Source organism: Psammomys obesus, unplaced genomic scaffold (genome assembly GCF_907164565.1).
Source record: "Psammomys obesus unplaced genomic scaffold, mPsaObe1.curated_primary_1811, whole genome shotgun sequence".
NCBI lineage: Eukaryota > Metazoa > Chordata > Mammalia > Rodentia > Muridae > Psammomys > Psammomys obesus.
This window is the reverse complement of record NW_026596147.1, coordinates 3930959-3954999: the sequence shown is the minus strand read 5'-3', so window position 1 is coordinate 3954999 and position 24041 is coordinate 3930959. Positions and strand designations below refer to the sequence as shown.

The 24041-nt window shown below is 41.2% G+C and overlaps 1 protein-coding gene across 1 annotated transcript; it reads left to right on the top strand.

The window, feature by feature from the left end:
• The first annotated feature begins 750 nt into the window (after positions 1-750).
• Triml1 (tripartite motif family like 1) lies at positions 751-9353 on the top strand. The gene is made up of 6 exons (XM_055593667.1): positions 751-1176; positions 1438-1533; positions 3375-3605; positions 5595-5617; positions 5803-5900; positions 8815-9353. Exons 1-6 carry the CDS (start codon positions 751-753, stop codon positions 9351-9353), a joined length of 1413 nt encoding a protein of 470 aa, XP_055449642.1.
• The last annotated feature ends 14688 nt before the right edge of the window (positions 9354-24041 follow it).

Below are 24041 nucleotides of genomic sequence, written 5' to 3'. Positions count from 1 at the left end.
ACCAAGATATAATGATTTGTATCTATGGCGCAATGGTCTCTTGAGATAATGTTCAAGAAGATCACTCAACCTACTTTTTATTATGACAGATAGGTGAGAATCCTAAGCTATCAGGGCAGAATGGTAAGCACAACCCTCAATTCATTGTACAAGTAAGACCAAGAAATAGTTCAATGGTGCTGTTCTTGTTAGGATGAATACAATCAAGCAAATGTGCAGAGTATCTGACCACTGTGCTAAAAGCTTAGGCTTCGGTCTGAGTTCAATGAGAAGAATAATATTCATTGTAGTTTTCTTCTCTACTAGCTATTTTTTTGTCAAGTAAAGTCTATTGAAGGATTTAGGCTACACTTCCTATTCTTGTATCAGAGACCACTACAATTTTTGGGCTGGTTTACACTAAGTAATTCATATTCTCAGCCCCAAACCTCTGTGTTTAAATGGTTTCATGATGCTGTTTATGTACAGGAATGAGCTAAAAAATAATGTCAGTTATATTGGATCTCTAGCATTTAGCATGAGGCATGCATAGAAGACATTCAAAGAAAGTTTGGGGCTGGTGACGAGTCAGTGTTCAGGAGTTCCACATTAAGTCACAATTGGCTTTGTGCTGGAGAACACGTATCATTTGGTGTAATCAGGCACAGATGAGAACAAGAGGTTCTTGTAACAACAACACAGCACCTGATCACCCAGTTGAGACTAAAGAGGACTTCTCTAATCCTAGACTAGAAGGGTAGCTTTGTCCCGATGTCTGTCCATGAGAAAATACCCATGTCAGATTTGATGGAAACCCTCAGGGAGGAGCTCACCTGTTTCATCTGCTTGGACTATTTCAGCAGTCCAGTGACCACCGAGTGTGGGCACAGCTTTTGTCTGATGTGCCTCCTCAAGAGTTGGGAGGAGCACAACACACCCTTATCTTGTCCTGAGTGCTGGAGGACTCTGGGAGCCCCTCATTTCCAAGCCAACAAGAGACTGGGGAGACTGGCTACCATTGGCAAGCAGCTGAGGTCTCAGGTGCTGCAGAGTGAGGACGAGCAGAACAGCTGCGGGAAAACACCGGGAACTAACAGGGTGTTCTCTGATGATGAGCAGAGTCTAATTAACTTCTCGACACAAAGTCACGGGATGAACAGGGTATATTTCTCAAGTGAGGCTGAGGAGCAACACAAAGTAAGTTAGATTGCTCAACAGCAACCTCAGAACACAGAACTGGTCCTATCCCTTAATTCTCATAGAGGTCTCTGTTGGTGACAGCCATTGGCACATTATGTGGCATACTGTGGCATACTCCAGGTGGCATACTGGTGGCGCACTAGCTTGGGTGTTGCCTCCACCCTTTCTTTGGGAGTCTTAGCTTCCAGTGAGTGGTTTTCCTGATCTTTCTGCCACGGGGTATCCTGCTGTTTGCCCAGGGGTTTGTTTATATTGTAGGAAAAACTCCAGGATATCATAAATCTTCTACAAAAAAAGAAGAAGGAAGCTCAGGCCATCTTGAACCATGAGAAGGAGCGAGTGATACTGTGTAAGGTCGGTGTCTGTCTACTGTTTGGTCTTGGGTGTGAGATACTTGGTGGCATGTCAGGGGGAAAGGACAGGTTTTGAGTCCTATCATAGGCAGTTGCCTGCCTCTGTGTGTTCTCCTGGGTATATGACAGTTCAGCTCAGGGTCACTCACCACAGGTAGATTTATGTTTCTTCATTTATGGTCCTTGGATAGCCTCTATGATGGATCTGATTAATATTATTTCAAAAGCATTTGCAAGATAGGATGGAAAGCAGTTTTAAAAATGAGGCTCTCAGATGCTTGGGGAATCATTGCATGCAAATTAAAAGCAAGTAAAAGAGGAAGGGACAATAATGGCAAAGTAGTAGGCTGAATCATACTGGGATAAATGCCTAAGGTTAGTCACAGATTTGGACTTGAATTGCCTAGCAGTGAAAGCAAAGAATTCAACGTTGACTATGGCATAATCAGTGTAGAGGTTAGTACTAGGGAGGAGGCTCACTGGGTAAAAGCACTTGCTATGCAAGCCCGTTGACCTGAGTGTGGCTATCCAGGGCACACATAAATGTCAGAATAACAACCATTTGTCACCTCTTGGGATCCCTACTAGGAGAGGGGAGGCAGAGACATGACAATTCCCAGAAGCTCACCAGCAGGTTAGCCTGGTGTACACAGCAGTGAACAAGAATATCTTGCCTCAAACAAAGTTGAAGGTGAAGATGGATTATAGCTGAAGTTGGCCTATGGTCTGCACGTGTGCATGTGCGTGTGCACACATGCACACACACAGACATACAAACACAAGACACACATGCAGATACACATACACATATCCTTACTTGCTAGTTACATGCTATTGCACTCAAAGTGAATATTTGAGTCTCCCAATAGACTCTGAGAAATTTTGCTTATTTGAGACAAGCTCTCCCTATGTAGCCCAGACTAACCTCAAACTCCTGATTTTTTTTTTTTTTCCTGCCTTTGCTCCCAACTCCTAGAATTTCAGCTGTGGCGTACCACACCACTCTTGGTAGACTTTGAGTTTTTTTGTTGCTGTTGTTTTGTAAGGCAGAATCTTGCTTTATGGTTCTGGCTGGCCACGAACTCACCATGCAGATGAACAAATTGACCTCAAATCTGCATTAATAATCCTGCCTCTGTTTCCTGAGTGCTGGTTTTATAGACATGTACCACCATGCTGGCTTATATCTAGAATAAAGTGCAACTCTTTGTGATGTAGTTCTAGTATGTAATTTGATGCCAATTTGCTTTTAAAAATCAATATTTGTCTAATAATGTATTTTTATATGCATTTTTTCATATTTTTCTCCTTTTAAGTTTTATTTCATTGTCATAATTTTTATTCTTTTAATTTTATATTCAAAAATTTCCTCTTTCCAATTTTATTTTGTGCTGATTACTATGTGTCAAACTTTTAATTCTTTTGTTTCTTTCAGAAAAAAAATGACAGTTCTTTTTTTTTTTTCTTTTTAATCAGGCCTGATTGAAAGCCTAATGTTTTTCTTTTTTTTTTTTTAATTTTCTTTTCTGTTTGTTTGTTTTTGTTTTTTGAGACAGGGTCTCTTTGTGTAGCCTTGGCTTTCCTCTGTCCTGGACTCACTCTCTAGACAAGACCGGCCTCAAACTCAGCCATTCGGCAGTGTCTGCCTCCCTGAGTGCTGGGTTTAAAGATGTGAGCTACCACACCCAACTGAAATGACAGTTCTTAGACTAGAAAATCTGATTTTGTTGATTATTGGGCAATGCACACCTTTACCTTTCAAAACTTTACTCTTTATTGGAATGTTTCTGTTGCTAACATTTGTGTGTGCTCTCGTGCATTTTTGTGCACATGTGATAGCAGGAGGAGACAAAGACTTGTAAGCAGGTCGTTGTGTTTGAATATATGAAGATGCACCAGTTCCTGAAGGAAGAGGAGCAGCTACAGCTTCAGCTCCTGGAGAAGGAGGAAAAAGAGAACATGAAGAAGCTGCGGACAAACGAGATCCACCTGACCCAGCAAGTCCGGCGCCTCAGCAAAATGATTGGGAGGATTGAGTCCACCTGCCAAAACTTGACTTTGGATTCTTTTGAGGTGAGGTAAAACTCAGGAGGATGTTGGGAAAATTGGGTGAGAAAAGAAAATGCAGATTGGCGCATAGTATTTCAAGCCATAAGAAGTATGTTTTTCTGTACTCATCTGAAAAGTTAAGCTCTGCCTTAAAAGTAATTTTCCTAAGGAACTGACATTCTGGGTCTTAAAAATTCTTGAAAAGGAGGAGAAATCAAACAAGAAGAAAAACAAAACAAAACAAAAAAACTTTTCACAAACAAGCCCAGGCTTGACTGTACCTTCTGGACCTGCCTCTGCAAACTCAGCTTTGTCTAGTAATTTATAATTTATTTGTAAGCTACTGGGCATGGTAAATTTAATCTTTTCAAGGTTCTGACAAGGGCAAGTACTAGCATTATGTACCCTACAGGTGATCATCAGCTCCAAAATGGACTCAGGCTTGCAAATATTGGATAATCAGATTCAAGGCAGGAAAGGAGATCTGCTTGTCCTACAGTTAAGAGGTCCCAGAACCCAGATGTTTTGTGTACCAAGCCCACTGTTTTGCCTACTGCCTCCTTAGGCTACTCTATTCATTGGCATCGTCTCAGTCATAAGTGGGTTCCATAGTAATGGGAAGAGGGACTGTCTCTGACATGAACTGATTGGCCTGCTCTTTGATTACCTCCCCCTGAGGGGGAAGCAGCATTACCAGGTCACAGAGGAAAACAATGCAGCCAGTCCTGATGAGACCTGATAGACTAGGATCAGAAGGAAGGAAAGGAAGACCTCCCCTATCAGTGGACTGGGGGAGGTGCATGCATGGAGGAGGGGGAAGAAGGATGGGATCAGGAGGGGAGCAGGGAGAGAACTGTGGGGGGGGATACAAAGTGAATAAAATATAATTGATAAAAATTAAAAAAAAATAAAGACTGGGACCAACTTCAGCTTCAGGTCTCATTCATTACCAGACTCTACAGAGTGCAGTCTGACTTTGTGTCTTCTGAATAAATAATTAACATCAAGAAAATGTAAGAGCGCCTTGGTCTTAGCTCCCACTGGGTCATTTTTCTTTACTCATCTCTGGTTCTCTGGAGCATGAGGTTAATAGTTGGTTTCATTCTCAACAAAGGAAGGGGACTTAGGAATCCCCCATATTCTCTCAGCATTTCTAGACAAGTAATGGTTGTTGGGACTGGGTTGTGTTTTTTTTTTTTTTTTTTTCAGTGATACAGCCAGTGGTAAACTGCTCATGTTCTATAAATTAACCCTTACCATACCCTCATAGCCCCATAAATAGCCCTAACTAAACACATTGGGTCATCAAACAAACAAACAAACAAACAAACAAGTCATATGAGTAGAATTGTGGACATGTTGGGAAGAGGAAGGGGATGAATAAGAATGGGAAAGAGAACAGGATCAAAATTGTGTGCATATATGGCACATCAAAATACATTATTTACAAATATGAATACAGCAAAATACATGACGTACATGTATGAAAATGCCAGGATGAAGCCCATTATTATGCATAATAAATATATGCTAAAACACATTAAAAAAAAGACTTCTGCAGAGCCAGCAAGCAATTGCTTAGTGGGTAAAGGTGATTGCTATCAAGATTAACCATGTGAATTCGGTTCCTGGTTGGGACCCATGTAGTATAAGAGAACAAAGTCCTCTTAGTTGTCCTCTCACCTTATGTTCATGTTGTGGCATTCCTTGCTACCTACAAAGAGGATGTTAATTTTTTAAAATTAAAATCATGGATGTGAAAAAAAAGCCAAACAATTATCTAGTCAGTGTGAGAAATGTTTATGTTCATCAAAAAACATCCTTAGCAGAAGCTGGATTTTTTGTTTACTCTCCTTGTCCTATCTGTTATAACCTTTCAGGGTATAACAGGTGTGCTAGGACCATGGAAGTTAGAGTCCGTGAAACTAGCAAGAGAGTGTGATGAAAATGGCTTCAGTATTTGATCGTGATAGAGATGAACAGATAGTAACCGTCTTTTCTTTCTATCCCTAGGAAGTCAGAGGAGCCATGGATCGGTAGGTTTCCATCAGGTCTCCATTGTGTAGCCTCTGGAGATCTAGTGCTGATAAAACAGTGATGGAGTGGGATGAACATGTGGATGTAGTTTTTCGGGGGGGTGGGGATGCTATGGATTGCCAGGTTGGTCCAGGTTGGATGGCACGTGTCACTGAACAAGTGAGCCTCCCTTTTCTCTTGGAAGGTGTGAATCCTTGCTGCTTCAGTGTCCGGAGACCACCATCACAGAACTGAGCCTGTGCCGCATCACAGGGATGAGGGAGATGCTGAGAAAATTCAGCAGTAAGTCCACCTCCTTGTCCCATCTCAAGGGATTTCCACAGTTAAGTTCAGCACATGCTATGAGCACCACTGAGCAACCGGGCAGCTCCTTCTGCCATAATCATTTCTCCCAGTTACAGTATCCTGAGCAGGTGCTAAGGGCCAAGTTGCAAACACTGGCTATGCTGGGGCCAAGAGGCAAGGGTCCTTGTTTGATGTTCCTCCAGGCTCTGCGGGTTCTCAAAAGGTCCCTGTCCTGCCTTTGTCACCTTGTTCTGTGGTATGAACACGCCATACCCACCACGCACAATAACCCCCTTGCAGAGGATCCTGCCTTGCCGGCTCTCTTCCTGTTAGGCTGAAAGCTGGGTTAAATTCTTCTCTTTTAATTCTTTTGTTTTAACCTTCATGTGTATGGGGTAGTGAGGGTGATGGTGGTGTGGGTGTGTACATGAGTGTGAGTGTTGATGTGTATGTCGCAGTCAATCCGTACGGAGGTCAGGGGACAACCTTGGGTGGTAGTCTCTGACTGCTTTGCAGCAGATTTCTGTCATACCTCTATTTGTCATGCCCGGATGCTTTGGGAATACATTTGAAGAGAAACTGGCTAAATTGATGGGAACCGTATACCATGAGATCCCATCTTAAAACAAAAACAAACAAACAAAAGAACAGATCAGAATATCTGAGCTTATTTCTTTACTGTCTTGTGGAACGGAGAGTGAAGCAATGAGACAGAATAGAGTCAGTGCAGAGGAGTCACATGCAGAGATTTTGTATATCTATGAGGGTGAGAGGAGACCGTGGGTATAACATATGTGGGGGTATGTATAGCCTGATGTATGTTGAGGTGCAGGGGGTCCCGACCATTCCTAGGTGCATTGATGGGAGAGGGGCGTGTACACATAGTGCATGCAGATAAAGGAACCAGAATGTCAAGTGCATTATTACGAGAGGGTGTGTATAGTTTCAATAACTTAAAACCAAATGGGGTCCCAACCTGAACTACGTATGCGTGCCTGCCTCAAGGGGGCAAATTATTTCATCCGGAGTCAATGAAAGTTTGAGGCCTCTCTTATGTCCTCCTCAAAGGTGGGTGGTTAGGAAGGCCTGCCAGTAGCTCACATGTGTTTTCATATTGTTCTGGGGTGCTAACTCATGCAAAACTGCATTTGACCATGGCATAGCAAAAAGCACGAATTAAGAATTTTGCTATCAGGGGGCTGGAGAGACGGCTTAGCTCTTGGAGAGGTCTTGAGTATAATTCCCAGCAACCACACAATGGCTCACAACCCTTTTTTACAGAGATCTGATGCCCTCTTCTGGCAGGCAGGTGTACATGCAGATAGAGCACTCCGCTACTTAAAAAAAAAAGAATCTTTAAAAAAAGAGTTTGCTATTATAATACTCTATGATTTTATAACCTTAGTAAAATTAATCTTTGTGAATTTCATTTTTCTTTAAAATTTATTTTGGTTTATTTGTTTGTATTTATTAAACAAGGTCTTATGTACCCCAGGCTAGCCCAGAATTCTCTACATAGGATCTGATCCTCTGATCTTCCTACCTTCACTTCCTACATGCTATAACTACAAATTTGTGTGACCACACCAGTTCTCTTTTGTTTTCTGTGTTGGAGACTGAAGCCAGGGCTTTATGCATGTCAGGCAGGCATTCTACCAACATTGTAATACCTCCAACTTTTCTTCCATTTTTTTTATTGAAAAATATTCACTATTAACTATATGTGTGTGTGTGCCTGTGTGTGAGTGTACATGAATTTGGGTGTCTCAAAAGGCCAGAGGTGTCAGATCCCCTGGAGACGGTTGTGAGCTGTCAAACACGAGGGCTGGGAATCTAACTCAGGTCCTCTGGAAGAACACCATGTACTTTAACTATGGAGCCTCCTTTCTATCCCTTGTTATTATTATTGCATTTAATATGAGATCATTATGAGTGCAACAAAGATTAATGCATAGGAACAACACGAATGCATAGGAAATGATTTGCACTTAGAAGTGCAACCAATGTCAGTTACTTGTCTCTTTCTGTCCAAGCTGCAGAAATCCTGCCATGGCAAACAGCAAGGGTGTCCTTGTGTAGACAGATAACTTGAATTCTAAAACTGTCTTGTCTAGAAAACAACTTTTGTTACACCTACAGTTTCCTCTGACCCTCGTTGATGTGTAAATTCTCACTGCACATGGCTCTATTCTGTCTCTTCTTATAGCTTCAGTGTCTGTCCTATGGGTCGGTAAAAATGAACTCAGAGATTCTGGTCTATGTTTTGTTTGTTCATTTATTCCAGGGTCTCATTATATAGCCCAGGCTGGTCTTAAACTCATGGTAACCTTCCTGCCTAAGATTTCTAAGTATTGGAATTACTGACGTAGGATGCCAAGTCCAGCCAGACGTGGACATTTTCTATTATAGAAGGCTATCTTATCAAATGCCCTGAAATTACATTTAAAACCCTTTTTGTTTTGAAACAGGGCCTTACACTATAAACGAGGCTAGTTTTAAATTCACCACATAAACCGTTTGGCCTCAACATTTGTTTTGAAACCAGATAGTGTGTGTAGCCCAGGTTAGCCTTCTGCTCACCATGTAGCCCAGTCTTGCTTTGAACACTTACTATCTTGCCTTATTTAGTCTTACCGGTGCTAGAATTGCTTGCCTTGCTAACATCTAAGTTACACTTAAAGACTAGGCCCAGCTGGGCTTGGTAGTCATGCTTAAATCCCAGCATGGAAGAGGCTAACGTAAGAGAGAACTAACAAGTTCAAGGACAAGCCTGGGATACTTGGTTTGATCCTGTCTCAAAAACAAATAAACAAATAACAATAGGACTAGCTACTAAGAGTTTAGCTTAAAATTAATATATATGGGAGATTTCGAAGGATGTAAAAAGATTCATTCTTCTCTCTTTTTGTAGCAGATATAACTCTAGATCCAGCCACAGCCAATGCCTTCCTAGTTTTGTCTGATGATCTGAAGAGTGTGAGATATGGAGGAACCAGACAGCAATTACCTGACAACCCAGAAAGATTTGATCAGTCTGCCACTGTGTTGGGAGCCCAGATCTTCACCTGCGGGAGACACTACTGGGAGGTGGAAGTGGGAAAGAAGACTGAGTGGGAAGTGGGCATCTGCAAGGACTCTGTGAACAGGAAGGGGAATCTGCCCAAACCTCCTGGGGACCTCTTCTCACTGATAGGCTTAAAAATTGGTGATGATTACAGTCTCTGGGTGTCGTCGCCCTTGAAAGGTCAGCACGTCCGAGAGCCAGTGCATAAGGTTGGTGTGTTCTTGGACTATGAATCTGGACACATAGCATTTTACAATGTGACAGACGAGTCCCTCATCTACAGCTTCCCATCGACCTCCTTCCAAGAACCTCTCAGACCTATCTTCTCCCCTTGTCTTCCAAATGAAGGGACAAATACAGACCCACTTATCATCTGCCAAATGTGAGGGACATGCCCAGAGCCATCAACCAAAGACAAGGTCAAGGACCAACCTAGTCACTTAGTGCATTCAAAGCCATCACACATCGGATTATCTGAAAGAAAAAAAAAAATCCTTCCATCACAACAACTTTCTACAAACCCAGTTCTGCAAAGAGTCAATTAAAAGTGGATTCAACACCAAGAATATAGAACTGATACCCTGCCTTCGACCCAGTTAATTATCTGAGTTACCCTGTGTGTGCTGGCCACTCAACATACAACACTTCTACTGTTCTCTACCTGTGAATCTGTCATAGGCCAGTTTTATAAATACATGTCATTTTTTTCAGTCTGCTTATTTGCTTTTCTCGTTCTATGCAGCTTGTGTTCTTATCTAATATGTATCTAATATGTATATGTATAGATGTGTGGCCACCTCATGACTTCCTCCATCTACAGTGGGTAATAGAGACTTAGAACTCTACCTCCACTGGAAAGCTACTTTTCCATGAGGCCTGAAGTACTTGTCCTCAGAAAGGCGTATAGATTCAGGGTGCTGTTAATATTTGTTATCATCATCAGACCATTCGTGTGACTATGATCTTAAGAGCCAAGTACTTTCTATAATTTATTGCAGCTAAAGATCTGGTCAATAAATGTATCAAGGGAATGGGTGCCAAGTGGTTTGGATTTCAGTTGAGGGTGTTGGCTATTCTTCTGATACTTGCTGAGAGTGGAAGCCTTTTCATTCCTGGAAGGTGGATGCTAGCCTTTCTCATCTAGGAATGCCACGGTGTAGAAGGATATGGGAGTAGCGTCCAGGTGGAACTCCTTTGGATCTCACATCACCTGCTGGGGGAGTTAAATCTGCAGACATGCATTTTATTTTTGCAGTTTTCCCCATTAAGTTTTTTCTATCCCTATTTTTTAAAAACAGAAATCTTAAAGAGTGTCACCAATCATAGTGTTACTGCAAAGAATTGGATTCATCAAAAAGTATATCAGTTCTCAGAGTCTGACTTGTTCTTCTGAAACATAGGAAGTATCTACCTGGTGTGTGGATTTTGTGAGAAGACAGAGTCTTCATAGGAGATGATACATTTTGTTGGTTCTCCTCTGCCCTTCAAATGACCTACAAAAATTCTTCAGAAAGAGGCCAGTAAAAGCACAGGGCATGTGTGGAATATGGAAAACGTGGGCATCAAACATTTAGAATATATACAAGTAGGAAAAATGGTAATATAAAAGCTAGTTAGAGAGAGAAAGAAAAAAAACAGCTTGTGAGTTAGCTTTCATATTTCACAGAAGTCCTTTTGACCAAGCAGGGAGAGTGGCACACATCTGCATTCCCAGCACTTGGAAAGTGTGAAAGAAGGAAGGGAGGGAAAGAAGGAGGGAGGGAGGAAGAGAGAGAGGGAGGGAAATGATTTAGGAAGTCCTGTTATATGTTTTTATTGGCTTCCAATATAATGTGAGGTTTAATGAGGCCTAAAGCTTATGCAAGTGAAAGAAGTCATTTAAAAGATGAACAATATTAATAAAATTACAAATGACACAATAGGATCAGAATCTTAAGATCTCAAGCAAATGAATGGCCTGACACTTAGATTTCACTACCTTCGTGGTACATTTGTTTCTGCTTAGCCATGTGCGAAAATGGAGTACAGAGGCTGGGAAATAAGCATCTGAGGCTCAAGCTTGTGTCTCTACCTACTCTGAAACACTCTGAGCTAGTTACTTTTTCTCTTTGCCTTTTTCAGGACAGTTGTTTTCTCTGTGTACTTTTGACTGTCCTGGATTCACTTTGTAGACCAGGCTAGCCTCAAACTCACATTGATCCTCATGCCTCTGCCTCCCCACGTTTTGGGATTAAAGGTGTGTGCTCAGTATTGAGCCAGTTTCATTTCACTGTTTTGTTTCTTTTCCTTCCTTCCAACTCCAAGCTTCCTTCCTTTTTCTTTCTCTCTCTCTCTCTCTTTCTTTCTTTCTTTCTTTCTTTCTTTCTTTCTTTCTTTCTTCTTTCCTTTCTTTCTTTCTCTCTCTTTATCTTTCTCTTTCTTTCTTTCTTTCTTTCTTTCTTTCTTTCTTTCTTTCTTTCTTTCTTTCTTTCTTTCTTTCTTTCTTTCATCTTTCAATCCTTCCTTCCTTCCTTCTTCCTTCCTTCCTTTTTCTTTCTTTTTTATTTCAAAACAGGGTTTCTTGGTTTCTTTGTGTGGCCTTGGCTGTCTTAGACTCACTTTGTAGACCAGGCTGGCCTCAAACTTGTAGAAACCCTTCTGCATCTGCCTCCCGGAGTGTCAGGATTACTGGTGTTCTCCTCAGCACCCAGCTCTGAGCTAGTTTCTTAATCTCCCCATGCCTCAGTCTTTTCAGTAAAATGAGGTAAAAATGTTTGCCTCAAAGGCACATATCAATTGACTGCCCCTGCCCAGAGAACATCACCTCCTTTAAATCTGCATCCTTCTTGACTCTGCTTTAAGAGTCACACCAGCCAGATTGCCACCCGTCTGTCACAGTGCTGACAACAGAATCTCAGTTTCATTGATTGCCTGCCTAGATTCTTACTCCTTCCCCTACACTTCTCATACTGCTCCAGCCTGGAAACCCTTCCTGGGCTACAGACCAGATCATGGCATTTGCTAACTCATTGTCTGGAGCTCATAATTCTAATTTTAAAATTGTTTTTCTTGTTTGCAGACATAATCACATCCTGTAGCCCAGACTGATTTAGAACTCAAGATGTAGCGCAGGATGGCCTTTGTGGATGATTCTCTCCCTCAGCTTCCTAGTGTTGAGAATGCGTGCATGAGTTACCACATGAGGCCTAACTCTAATTCTTCCTTCTTATATATAAGGAATTTTTGTGGAAAATTATTGAGCATCTTAGTTGTTGCTTTTCATCTTACATATTCATTCTTTTCCTTCCAGTTCAAAGAATGTGATCATAATGTTCAAAGCTGCTGTTTTGTGTTTTGATTCACAGGTCTTAGTTTAAAGGGAGAGACTCCTGGACCTACCAAGAATTGTAAGGTTTCATTTTGGCCTCGCTTCCCTTTCCCCCTCCGTCTCACTAAAAAGTTCCCCCTTATGCTTTCAGGATACCTTTTCCCAAAATGTCTCATTTCCATGCTCTCCCTCAGTATGGAAAAATCAATGCTGTGTACTCTGGAGAGACAAGATTCTGAGTAGTGCAATAATCACGCATGTGCGTGTGTGTTTTGGCAGTATGCACACGTATAATGAGGGGGTCTGTTATAGGGAGAACGCTTAAGGGGGCCAGTCTGGTTTCTTTCTCACTTCCTCTCCTTGTCCCATCAGTTTGTGTCCCTCCCCTTCCAGTTCCCACTCCTCTTGTCTGAACCTTCCCTGTCTTCCTAGGCTTAGTTGCTGGTTTCTCAAACCTGTTTACAGAGAAAAGGATCTTATTTGGATTTTCCAGGGTTCTTTGTTTCTGACACTCCTGGAAGCTACTTTCCTTGGAATAAACTGTCAGAGAGAAGAGCTTCAGAAAAAAAAAAAAAAAAACACACAGGGAAGGATCAGACTGATGGTTTAAGATTTTATCCCAACCCAAGTCCTTTTTCCTCCAGAGAAAAGCAGGAGAGCCTCCTGACTAATCTAGAGGGATTCACGTCACTCTTCCAGCTATGCTGCTTATTTTAATAATGAGTTCTCTTAAATTAATGAACACCATCAAAAGCCAGTGTTAAGCAGTGTAAATACCAAGAGCCACATAGCACACTATGTCTTAAAAGTTGAAATTGTTTTGTTCCCTTGAGTTTGGGACTCTGGAGCTAGCACTATATGAGTTCTTCTGAATAGATCTGAAGAACTGCTAGGCTTAGTTAAATTTTTATGAGGTATTTTAAAGAGCAATTGTGAAATGTGCTGTCTCCTCAGAGGTGTTGGGAATGCTCTGTTTGTATCTGGCACAGCTTGCATCTATTGTTGAGGCTATGAAAATGCAATGGGCTGGAAATTTATATGTTCAATTTCTGTATGTAAATTGTACTTTAGTAAAAAAAAATTCAAAGGAAAAAAACACGGCTGTCTTTCATCATAGTTTAGGTTGCTGTGAAACATACTGAGAGGGAGTGTAGCAGGCAGGTCATTTATTATTTATTTATTTTTTTAAAAGAGGGGCGTGAAGACCATGCTTTTTGAAATCCAGGAGAGATTTTTAGCAAGATTAAGTGGAAGGGGAAAATCTACAGACATACAGGGGGAAATCCTCACCAACACATAGGCAGTGCCACAGAGCTAAAATGTCCCTTTCCAGTGGTTCTCAACCTTCTTTTAATGTACAGTTCCTCATGTTGTGGTGACCCTCTAATCATAAAATTATTTTTGCTGCTACTTTGTAACTGTAATTTTGCCACTGTTATAAAGCATGCTATAAATATTTGTGTTTTCCAACGGTTTAGGATACCCCTGTGAAAGGATTGTTCAACCCCCGAGGGTGGTGACTCAGGCTGAGAGCCTCTGCTAGACTAAGGTCATTTGGAATTGAACTGGGTTGTTTGTTTTTTTTTTTTTAATTTTATTTATTATAATTTATTCACGTTGTATCACAGCTGTAGCCCCTCCCTCATCCCCTCTCAATCCCACCCTCTCTCTTCCTTCTCCTCCCATGCCCCTTTCCCAGTCCACTGATAGGGCAGGTCCTCCTCCCCTTCTATCTGATCCTAGCCTATCAGGTCTAATAAGGACTGGATGCATTGTCCTCCTCTGTGGCCTGGTAAGGCTTGCACACCCCTCAGGGGGAGATGATCAAAGAACTAGCCACTGAGTTCATGTTAGAGACAGTCCCTGTTCCCATTACTAGGGAACCTATTTGGAGACTAAACTGTCATGGGCTACATCTGTGCAGGGGTTCTAGGTTATCTTCATGCATGGTCCTTGGTTGGAGTATCAGTCTCAGAAAAGACCCCTGGGCCCAGATTTTTTTGGTTCTGTTGCTCTTCTTGTAGAGCTCCAGTCCCCTCCAGGTCTTTCTATCTCCCTCTTCTTTCATAAGATTCCTTGCACTCTGCCCAAAGTTTGGCTATGAGTCTCAACATCTACTTTGATACCCTGCTGGGTAGAGTCTTTCAGAGGTCCTCTGTGGCAGGCTTCTGTCCTGTTCCCTGTTTTCTTCCTCTTCTGATATCTATCTCGTTTGCCTTTCTGAATGAAGATTAAGCATCTTACCCAGGGTTCTCCATCTAGCTTAGCTTCTTTAGGTGTACAGATTTTGGTATGATTATCCTTTAGTATATGTCTAATATCCACTTATAAGTGAGTGTATACCATGTGTGTCTTTCTGTTTCTGGGAATACTACTCAGCAATTAAAAACAAAGAAATCATGAAATTTGATGGCTGAGACTTTCAGTGACATAATTGACTCCTATGTGCCATTGCATAGGGTTGAGTTTAGTAATGTGGCTCTCTGCAGCCAAGACCAATCTCTATGAGTTTGAGACGGTCCAGGACAACCGAGGCTAATCAGAAAAATCCTGCCTCAAGAAACAAAACCAACCAACCAACCAACCAAAAAAAAAAAGAATATTGCTGACTTCTTTTGAGGTAAGGTCTCCATGTGCTTGGAGCTCATCAGTTAGGCTGATCTAGAAATCCTCTTGTTTCTACTTAACAGTGGAATTCCTGGTGCAGGCCTCTATGTCCAGCATTTTAGGTGGGCTTTCATGATTGAACAAAGGTCATGATGCCTACAAGGCAAGTGCTTTACTGAGGGAACCATCTCACTTAGCCTTGAAATTTGCCTTTGTCTTGTTTTGATTGCATTTGACTTACTGCTCTGGCATTTTTTGAGACAGGGTACCACCAAGTAGACCAGGCTGGCTTTGCACTTACTGTGATCCTCTGCTTATGCCTTTCAGGTGTTGGATTCAGGTGTGTGCCACTGTATCTGACTACTTTGGCTTTCTTTGCAAGTTTCAGCTTGTCTTGGGCACCTTTTCTTTAATCCATGCACTATATTTCCTTGTGTCTTTTGCATTAGCTTGTTCTGATTATCTCCATACTCACCTTTTACTAGGTAGTGGAACTGTGGATGAAAACAAATTTGGATGGAAGAAAAATGACTGTAGGGTATAAAGTCCAAGAGAACATCACATCTCAAAGACTTCTAATTGCAGAGAATACAGTTGATAAGGGACCCAGCTGCTATACCTCAAAGCCCATCACAATGTCTCCACATGAGCTATGACTTCTTAAAACTTATTTTATGATTTACTAGAAGTAGCAGGGTTCAGATCACACCCTCCCCTTTGCATTTCACTTTAAGTGTGGCCATAAGTAGCTCCTTTATTTTCTTTAGAGGACAGAGAGCTGGGGTTCCCAGGACTGGGACACACTCAAGCGTGCCATGAATATCTCTTTCCAGTTTGGGGTTCAGCAAGACTATACTGAAAGCTTTCCATGGAATAAGATGGGAGAGACAAGGTAGAATGCTCAGGCTCTGCTTCCAATTTTACATGCTTGGCCATTAAAACAATTATCTGCATATTACCTTTCATCAGCATCTCAACTACTAAAATCCTTGCACAGTTAATTCTGTCTGGAATCTGCTTGAGTGGGAAGGTTGGACTCCAAGGAGAGGAGGTAAGGGGCTGCTATCTGGATGTAAAGTCAATAAATAAATAAATGAATAAACACAACAAAACAAGCAAAAAGGTACTTTATTTTTTGTTTTTTTTTTAAATTTATTTAGTTTTTATTAATTATATTTCATTCACTTTGTATCCTAGCTGTAGCACCCTCCCTCATCCCCTACGAATCCCCTTCTGCCATGGCCCTCCTCAAGCCCACTGAAAGGGGAGATTCTCTTTCCCTTCCCTCTGACCCTAGCCTATCAGGTCTCATCAGGACTGGCTGGCTTGTGTTCCTCTTGTGGCCTGGTAACCCTGCACCTGTCTCAGGGGGAGGTGATTAAAAAGCCAGTCACTGAGTTCATGTCAGAAACAGACCCTGTTCCCATTACTAGGGAACCCACTTGGATACTGAGCTGCCATGGGCTACATCTGTTCCAGTTTATATCCATGAATGGTCCTTGGTTGGAATATAAGTTTCAGAAAAGACCCCTGTGCCCAGATTTTATGGTTCTGTTGGTCTTGGGGAGCTCCAGTCCCCTCCAGGTCTTTCTATCTCCCCTATCTTTCATTAGATTCCCTGCACTTTGCCCAAAGTTTGGCTATAAGTCTCAGCATCTGCTTTGATACGCTGCTGGGTAAAGTCTTTTAGAGGCCCTCTGTGGTAGGCTCCTGTCCTGTTCCTTGTTTTCTTCCTCTTTCTATGTCTATCCTGTTTGCCTTTCTGAATGAGGGTTGATTATCTTACCCGGGGTTCTCCTTCTAGCTTAGCTTCTTTAGGTGTGCAGATTTTAGTATGTTTGTCCTATATTATGTTTCTAATATCCACTTATAAGTGAGTATATACTATGCGTGTCTTTCTGCTTTTGGGATACCTCACTGAGGATGATCTTTTCTAGTTTCCATCATTTGCCTGCAAATGTCTTGATTTCCTTGTTTTTAATTGCTGAGTAGTATTCCATTGTGTAAATGTACCACACTTTCTGTATCCATTCCTCAGTTGAGAGACATCTGGGTTATTTCCAGCTTCTGGCTATTACAAATAAAGCTGATACAAACATGGTGGAGCAAATGTTCTTGTTGTATACTTGAGCATCTTTTGGATATATGCCTAGGAGTGGTATAGCTGGATCTTGAGGTATCACTATTATTAATTTTCTGATAAGACTCCAGATTGATTTCCAAAGTGCTTGTACAAGTTCACATTCCCACAGCAAAGGAGGAGGGTTTGTCTTTCTCCACATCCTCTCCAGCATGTATTGTTGCTTGAGTCTTTGATCTTAGCCATTCTGATGGGTGTAAGGTGAAATCTCAGGGTTGTCTCGATTTGTGTTTCCCTGATGTCTAAGGACATTGAGCATTTCCTTAAGTGTTTCTCTGCCATTTGTTATTTCTCTGTTGAGAGTTCTCTGTTTAGCTCTATACCCCATTTTTTAATTGGATTATTTGATTTGTTGCTTTTTAACTTCTTGAGTTCTATATATATTCTGGATATTAGCCCTCTGTCAGACGTAGGGTTGGTGAAGATCCTTTCCCAGTCTGTAGGCTGTTGTTTTATTCTGATGACAGTGTCCTTTGCTTTACAGAAGCTTTTCAGTTTCATGAGGTCCCATTTATTGATTGTTGCTCTTAGAGCCTGTGCTGTTGGTGTTCTGTTCAGGAAGTTGTTTCCTGTGCCAATGAGTTCTAGGATACTCCCCACTTTTTTTTTCTAGCCGATTTAATGTGTCTGCTTTTATGTTGAGGTCTTTGATTCACTTGTACTTTAGTTTTGTGCAGGGTGATAAGTATGGATCTATTTTCATTTTTCTACATGTAGACATCCATTTGGGCCAGCACCATGTTTTGAAGATGCTATCTTTTTTCCATTGAATGGTTTTGGCTTCTTTGTTAAAAATCAACTGTCCATAGGTGTGTGGGTTTATTTCTGGGTCTTCTGTTTGATTCCATTGATCCACCATTTTGTTTCTATGCCAGTACCATGCAGTTTTTATTTCTATTTTTCTGTAGTACAGCTTGAGATCAGGGATTGGAGATACCTCCAGAGGATCTTTGATTGTAGAGGATTGTTTTAGCAATTCTGGGTTTTTTGTTTTTCCATATGAAATTGAGAATTTTTCTTTCCAGGTCTGTAAAGAATTGTGTTGGTATTTTGATGGGAATTGCATTGAATCTGTAGAATGCTTTTGGCTGAATAGCCATTTTCATTATGTTAATCCTACCGATCCATGAGCATTGTAGATCTTTCCATCTTCTTACATTTTCTTCAATTTCTTTCTTCAGAGACTTGAAGTTTTTTTTCAAACAGGTCTTTCACTTGATTGGTTAGAGTCACACCAAGGTAGTTTATATTATTAGTGGCTATTGTGAAGGGTGTTGTCTCCCTAATTTCTTTCTCAGCCCTTTTGTCTTTCATATACAGGAGGGCTACTGATTTTTTTATTTTTTTGAGTTAATTTTGTATCCAGCCACTTTGCCAAAGATGTTTATCAGCAGAAGGAGTTCTCTAGTTGAATTTTGGGGTCACTGATGTATACTATCATATCATCTGCAAATAGTGATACTTTGTCTTCTTCCTTTCTGATTTGTATCCCCTTGATCTCCTTTGGTTGTCTTATTGCTCTAGCTAGGACTTCAGGTATTATGTTGAAGAGATACAGAGAGAGTGGGCAGCCTTGCCTTGTCCCTGATTTCAGTTGGATTGATTTAAGTTTCTCTCCATTCAGTTTGATGTTGGCTATTGGCTTGCTGTATATTGCCTTTATTATGTTTAGGTACATGCCTTTTATCCCTGATCTCTCCAAGACTTGAAACATGAATGGGTGTTGGATTTTGTCAAATGCTTTTTTGGCATTTAAGGAGATGATCATGTGGTTTTTCTCCTTCAGTTTGTTTATATATGGATTACATTCATGGATTTCTGTATGTTGAACCACCCCTGCATGCCTGGGATGAAGCCTCCTTGGTAATGGTATATGATATCTTTTATGTGTTTTTGGATTAGGTTTGTGTTTATTTTATTGAGTATTTTTGTATCAATGTTCATAAGAGAGATAGATCTGAAGTTCTCTTTCTTTGTTGGGTCTTTGTGTGGCTTAAGTACAAGGTGACTGTGGCTTTGTAGAATGAGTTTGGTAATGTTACTTCTGTTTCTATTTTGTGGAATAGTTTGAAGAGAATTGGAGTTAGCTCTTCTTTGAAGGTCTGGTAGAATTCTGCACTGAAACTGTCTGGCTTGGGCCTTTTTTTTTTTTTTTTTTTTGGATGGGAGACTTTTGATGACAGATTCTATTTTCTTTGGGGATATAGGATTGCTTAATTTATTTAATTAATCTTGACTCAGCTTTGGTAAATGGAATCATCAAGAAAATTGTCCATTTCTTTTAGCTTTTCAAATTTTGTTGCAAATAGCCTTTTGAAGTAGGCCCTAAGGATTCTTTGGATTTTTTCAGTGTCTGCCATTATGTCCCCCTTTTCATTTCTGATTTTTTTGATTTGGAGAGTGTCCTTCTGCCTACACCTCCTTAGTGCTGGGATTGGAGACAGACATGCAGCACCACATCAGGTCATGCGGTACTGTGAATCAAACTCAGAGATTTCTGTATGGTAGGTGAGTGTTTTACCCTCTGAGCCGTATCCCCAGCTCTAAATTCTCCTTATTCTGACAGTGAAAAACAGCAGGACAGAAGGTACCTGGAAGACTCTACCTAGCAGAGTATCAAAGCAGAAGCTGAGACCTATAAGCAAGCTTTCGGCAGAGTGTAGGGAATCACATGAAGGAAGGAGGAATTAGTATAACCTAGAGGGGACAGGGAGCCCCACAAGGTCCAGATATATCTGGGCACAGGGGTCTTCTCTGAGACTGTTTATCCAACCAAGGACCATGCATGGAAATAACCTACAATCCCTGCTCTGACATAACCCATGGTAGCTCAGTATCCAAGTGGGTTCCCTAGTAAGGGGGACAGGAATTGTTTCTGACATGAACTCAGTGTCTGGCTCATTGAGCTTCCCCTCCCACCCCCTGAGGGAGGAACAGCTTTGCTAGGCCACAGATAAGGACATTGCAACCCCATCCTGAAGATACCTGATAAGCTAGGGCCAGACAGGGAGAAGAGGAGGACACCCCCTCTCAGTGGACTTGGAAGGGGTCAGGGAGGAGATGAGGGGAGGGAGGGGAGGATTGGGAGGGAAAGGGGGAGAGGGCTACAGCTGGGATACAAGTGAATGTATAAAATTATTTAAAAATAAAAAAAATATAAAAAAAAAAGAAAAATAGGAGGAAAGGCTAATCAAGGTAGCGTAAGTTTGTCATCACAGAACTAGAAAGATTAAGAGTGGATCCTTTGTCAGGTGTGATGGTGCACACCTTTAATTCCAGCACTTGGAGGGCTGAGGAAAACAGACTTCTTGACTTTGAGGCCTAGTCCAAAGATCCAGTTCCAGAATAGCCAGGACTACATAGAGAAACCCTGTCTCAAAAACACTCAGGAGGTGAAGGCAGGAGGATCAGAATTTCACCCTGGAGAGGTGCTTCTTGCATCAGAGCCTGTGGCTTGGTGGTGGTGACGCACACCTTTCATCCCCGCAGTTGGGAGGCAGAGGCTGCCTTTGTTTAGGATGGAGGGCTCACACTCTTTACAGTATGAAAGAGTTTACAGGATTAAAGGCATGTCTCACCACCCCCTGGCTGCAGTGTGTGCGCTTAACCACTGAGCACACTTGTGCCGGTCACTCACCCCTTTATTATTATTGTAGCCTTACCTGGTCTAGACTTCACTGTTTATCACACGCTGGCTTTGAGTTTATAGTAATCACCCCTTTAGTCCTAAGATCACAGATGTAAGCCACCACACCTGGCCTTCAGGAGGTTTTATTCTCCTTAACACTTTTTAGGTATCCCAAGTCAGTTTATAAAACTTACTCTTCTTTCTCTCAAACAGTTCCCCATGAAAATAAGTCTTTCTCCACCTGCTTCCTACCTGTGTCTATGCTTGAAACTGTTAAGCCATGAGGACTATATTCTACACACAGTGGCTCTGTCCTTATATGTACATTTTTTGATAGTTCTCTACTGGGTTTTCTTCCTTCTCTTGTTTTCTTACTTGGGTCCTTTCCCTAAACTTTGTTTTTCACAGGCAAATCCTATTGTGTGCGCTAGTGTGTGTGTGTGGATGTGAGGGGGATGGAGAGAGAGAAAGGAGAGATTTGCCACATATATATATATATATATATATATATATATATATATATATATATATATATATATTAAAGAAATATGTATTGTCACCTCTCCCTGAGAGGGGAGCAACCTTACCAGGCCACAGAGGAAGACAATGCAGCCACTTCTGATGAGACCTGATAGACTAGGTCAGAAGGAAGGAGAGGAAGACATTCCCTATCAGTGGACTTGGGGAGGGGCATGTGTGGAGAAGGGGGAGCGGAAAGTAGGATTGGGAGGGGAGGAGGGAAGGGCTTATGGGGGAGGATACAAAGTGAATAAAGTGTAATTAATGAAAAATAAATAAAAAATACCAATATAAAAAAAAAAGATTTTTTTTTTTTTTTTTTTTTTTGGTGGCCAAGTGGTGGCAGCACAGGTCTTTCATTCCAGCACTCAGGAGGCAGAGGCAGGTGAATCTCTGTGAGTTTGAGGCCAGCCTGGTCTACAGAGTGAATCCCAGGACAGCCACGGCTACAAAGAGAAACCCAGTCTCAAATAAAACAAGCAAACAAACAAAATGTTTTAAATTGTAAGGCTCTGCCTGTGTCAGAACTTCAATAAAACTAAAAACTGACATTTCATATTACCTTTGGCAATTGTTTTATATGGAAATATTAACCATTATTCAGAGATGGCAAAAACCTGGGCAGAATCCTCTAGGAGTGACCTCCCCTTACCATCACCATAGCTTGGGCCTCTCCTGCTTATCCTACAGCTGCTGTAGTATTTAGGTGCTTAAGTTTCCCTGCCACCCCAATTTCAGAGCTAACAAGACAGCACACTGGAGTGTACTCTATTTCTTTGCTTACCTTCTTACACCATTTCTTGGGGTGCATGCTTTAGATTTGCAAGTTACACTTCAGGGAACCCTGAGAATAAAGTTTCCTCTAGTTCTCAAAAATAAAATAAAGAGGCTGACAATATCCTTTCTGTGACATTTAAAAAAGAGAACCTAATCATGTTTGAAGTGTCTAATTATGCATCTAAATTGATCTTCCATCAGAGTCCGAACAGACACACACACACACACACACACACACTTTCTCTCTGCTTTTTGCCTGTTTCACAACATCAAGCTAGACTCTACTTAAGGCCTGCTGGCAACCTTTTTGGCTCTTCCTGTAGAAGAAAGAATACATGCATTACATGTGCTATGGGAATGACTGTAGACATGAAACTTATCCAAGCCAATAGAAACTTTTGTTGGGCTGGAGAGATGGCTCAGAGGTTAAGAGCAATGGCTGCTCTTTCAGAGGTCATGAGTTCAGTTCCCAGCAACCACATGCAGAACAGAACATTGTATACATAGTAAATAAATAAATCTTTAAAAAATTTATTTATTTTTTGTTCTTGTGTGAGTGTAGCACCATGTTTAACTATTGGGATTTCTATGCCACCTCGTTGCAATGGACTGTCCTCCTCTGTCAATAGGGAGAAGACTTTGCTATGCATCAGGTACTCAAGGCTATTAATTGGTGCTGTTTAAAAGTTTTACATGCTATAATTCATAAACAGTTTTAGAGAAAATACATGATGTGAAATTTATCTGTGAACACCACCTTGACTATCCTAATTGTTCTTCCCTTCAAGATTTCCTCACCAAACACTTGTGTATGCACAGATGACACATTCATACCCAAAGAGGCCCAGCTTCCCCAGACAAAGACTCCCATCAAGCGAAGCATTGCTGTTAACTCCATTACTGTCATTTAAATTGTTTTCTGCTGTCATTAGCAGGACAATGCCTCTGAGAAAGGAAACGTGTTGAAATACAATGATGATAGTAATAATAATGATGAGAGCAAATGCTTGTAGCACTTTCTCCTTGCTTGGAACTAAATGTCCTAAATGCTTAAACACATTAACTCATTTTATCCTCACAATAACCCAAGAGATAATTATTGTTGTTATCTAGGGTTTCTGACTGAGGAAATGAAACACAGGGAGGCTGGGTAATCTGCCAGCTTTCCCAGAGCTAAGGATCAGGACAGGCAGCATTTGGATGCAGGTGGTCTGGCTCCAAGCCCCTGTATACCATTGTAGTTGCAGAATAAAATATCCATTACATATTAAATACAGAAAACTGATATTATTAACTGGAGACTGAATAGAGAGCTTGAAAATTGTTTCTTTTCGCCTGCTACAGAGAAAAAGCTGAGAGTAACCTTTAGAAGGAACTGAGTATAGATGGACAATCCATTTAATAATTTATTTTGTTTTCTGCTAGAAACTGAATTCTAACCATCTTTAGCATGTGTGTCTTCCAGTTCATGGAAATTGTGTTGGAATTCAAGTTTGCATCCTTTCCCTGGAACCCTAGGACTTTGTCACCTGGATGGCTCATCTCTGCATAATGATGAGTTAGGGTTCATATTTGGGTTCATAGCCCACTGAGTTATGCTGAGTGGCAGCCCTCCACACCTTCTTCTCCTTCCTCCTCCTCCTTTTTTCTCTGACTACTTCTTCTAAGTCAAGAAGAATGCCTGGGAAACAAAAGTTTCTGTGCATGTGTATTTTCTCTCTAAGAATGTTACAGTCTCTTGGTAATATATCCCAGACAAACAATAGGTTCCCATTTTTATTAACCTTCACCACAGGCTGGGTACTGTGTATAATGTTTATTATAATTAGGAAAGCTGCTCAATTCCACATGTCCACCAAGTCGAAGCACTATCAAGGCTGACTAACACTAGGCCTTCTTCTCAGCCACTGGGCTATATTTCTTTATTTGAAGCACATATTTATTCTTTTTGAAGATTGAGACAGGGTCTTCCTATGTAGCTGAGACTGACCTGGAACTCCTTAAGTAGTTCGGGCTGGTGCTGAACTGAGAGGTCCTCCTTCCTTTGTCTCCTAAGCTCTTGGATTCCAGGCATGCACTACCCTGTATAGCACAAG

What these genes read in the sequence shown, in the direction of transcription:
- Triml1 (XM_055593667.1), top strand. Translation starts at nt 751, where the DNA reads ATGTCTGTCCATGAGAAAATACCCATGTCAGATTTGATGGAAACCCTC. An exon ending in AGGCTGAGGAGCAACACAAA is followed by an intron (nt 1,177 to 1,437) that starts GTAAGTTAGATT and finishes TTTATATTGTAG; the next exon opens with GAAAAACTCCAGGATATCAT. An exon ending in GTCAGAGGAGCCATGGATCG is followed by an intron (nt 5,618 to 5,802) that starts GTAGGTTTCCAT and finishes TTCTCTTGGAAG; the next exon opens with GTGTGAATCCTTGCTGCTTC.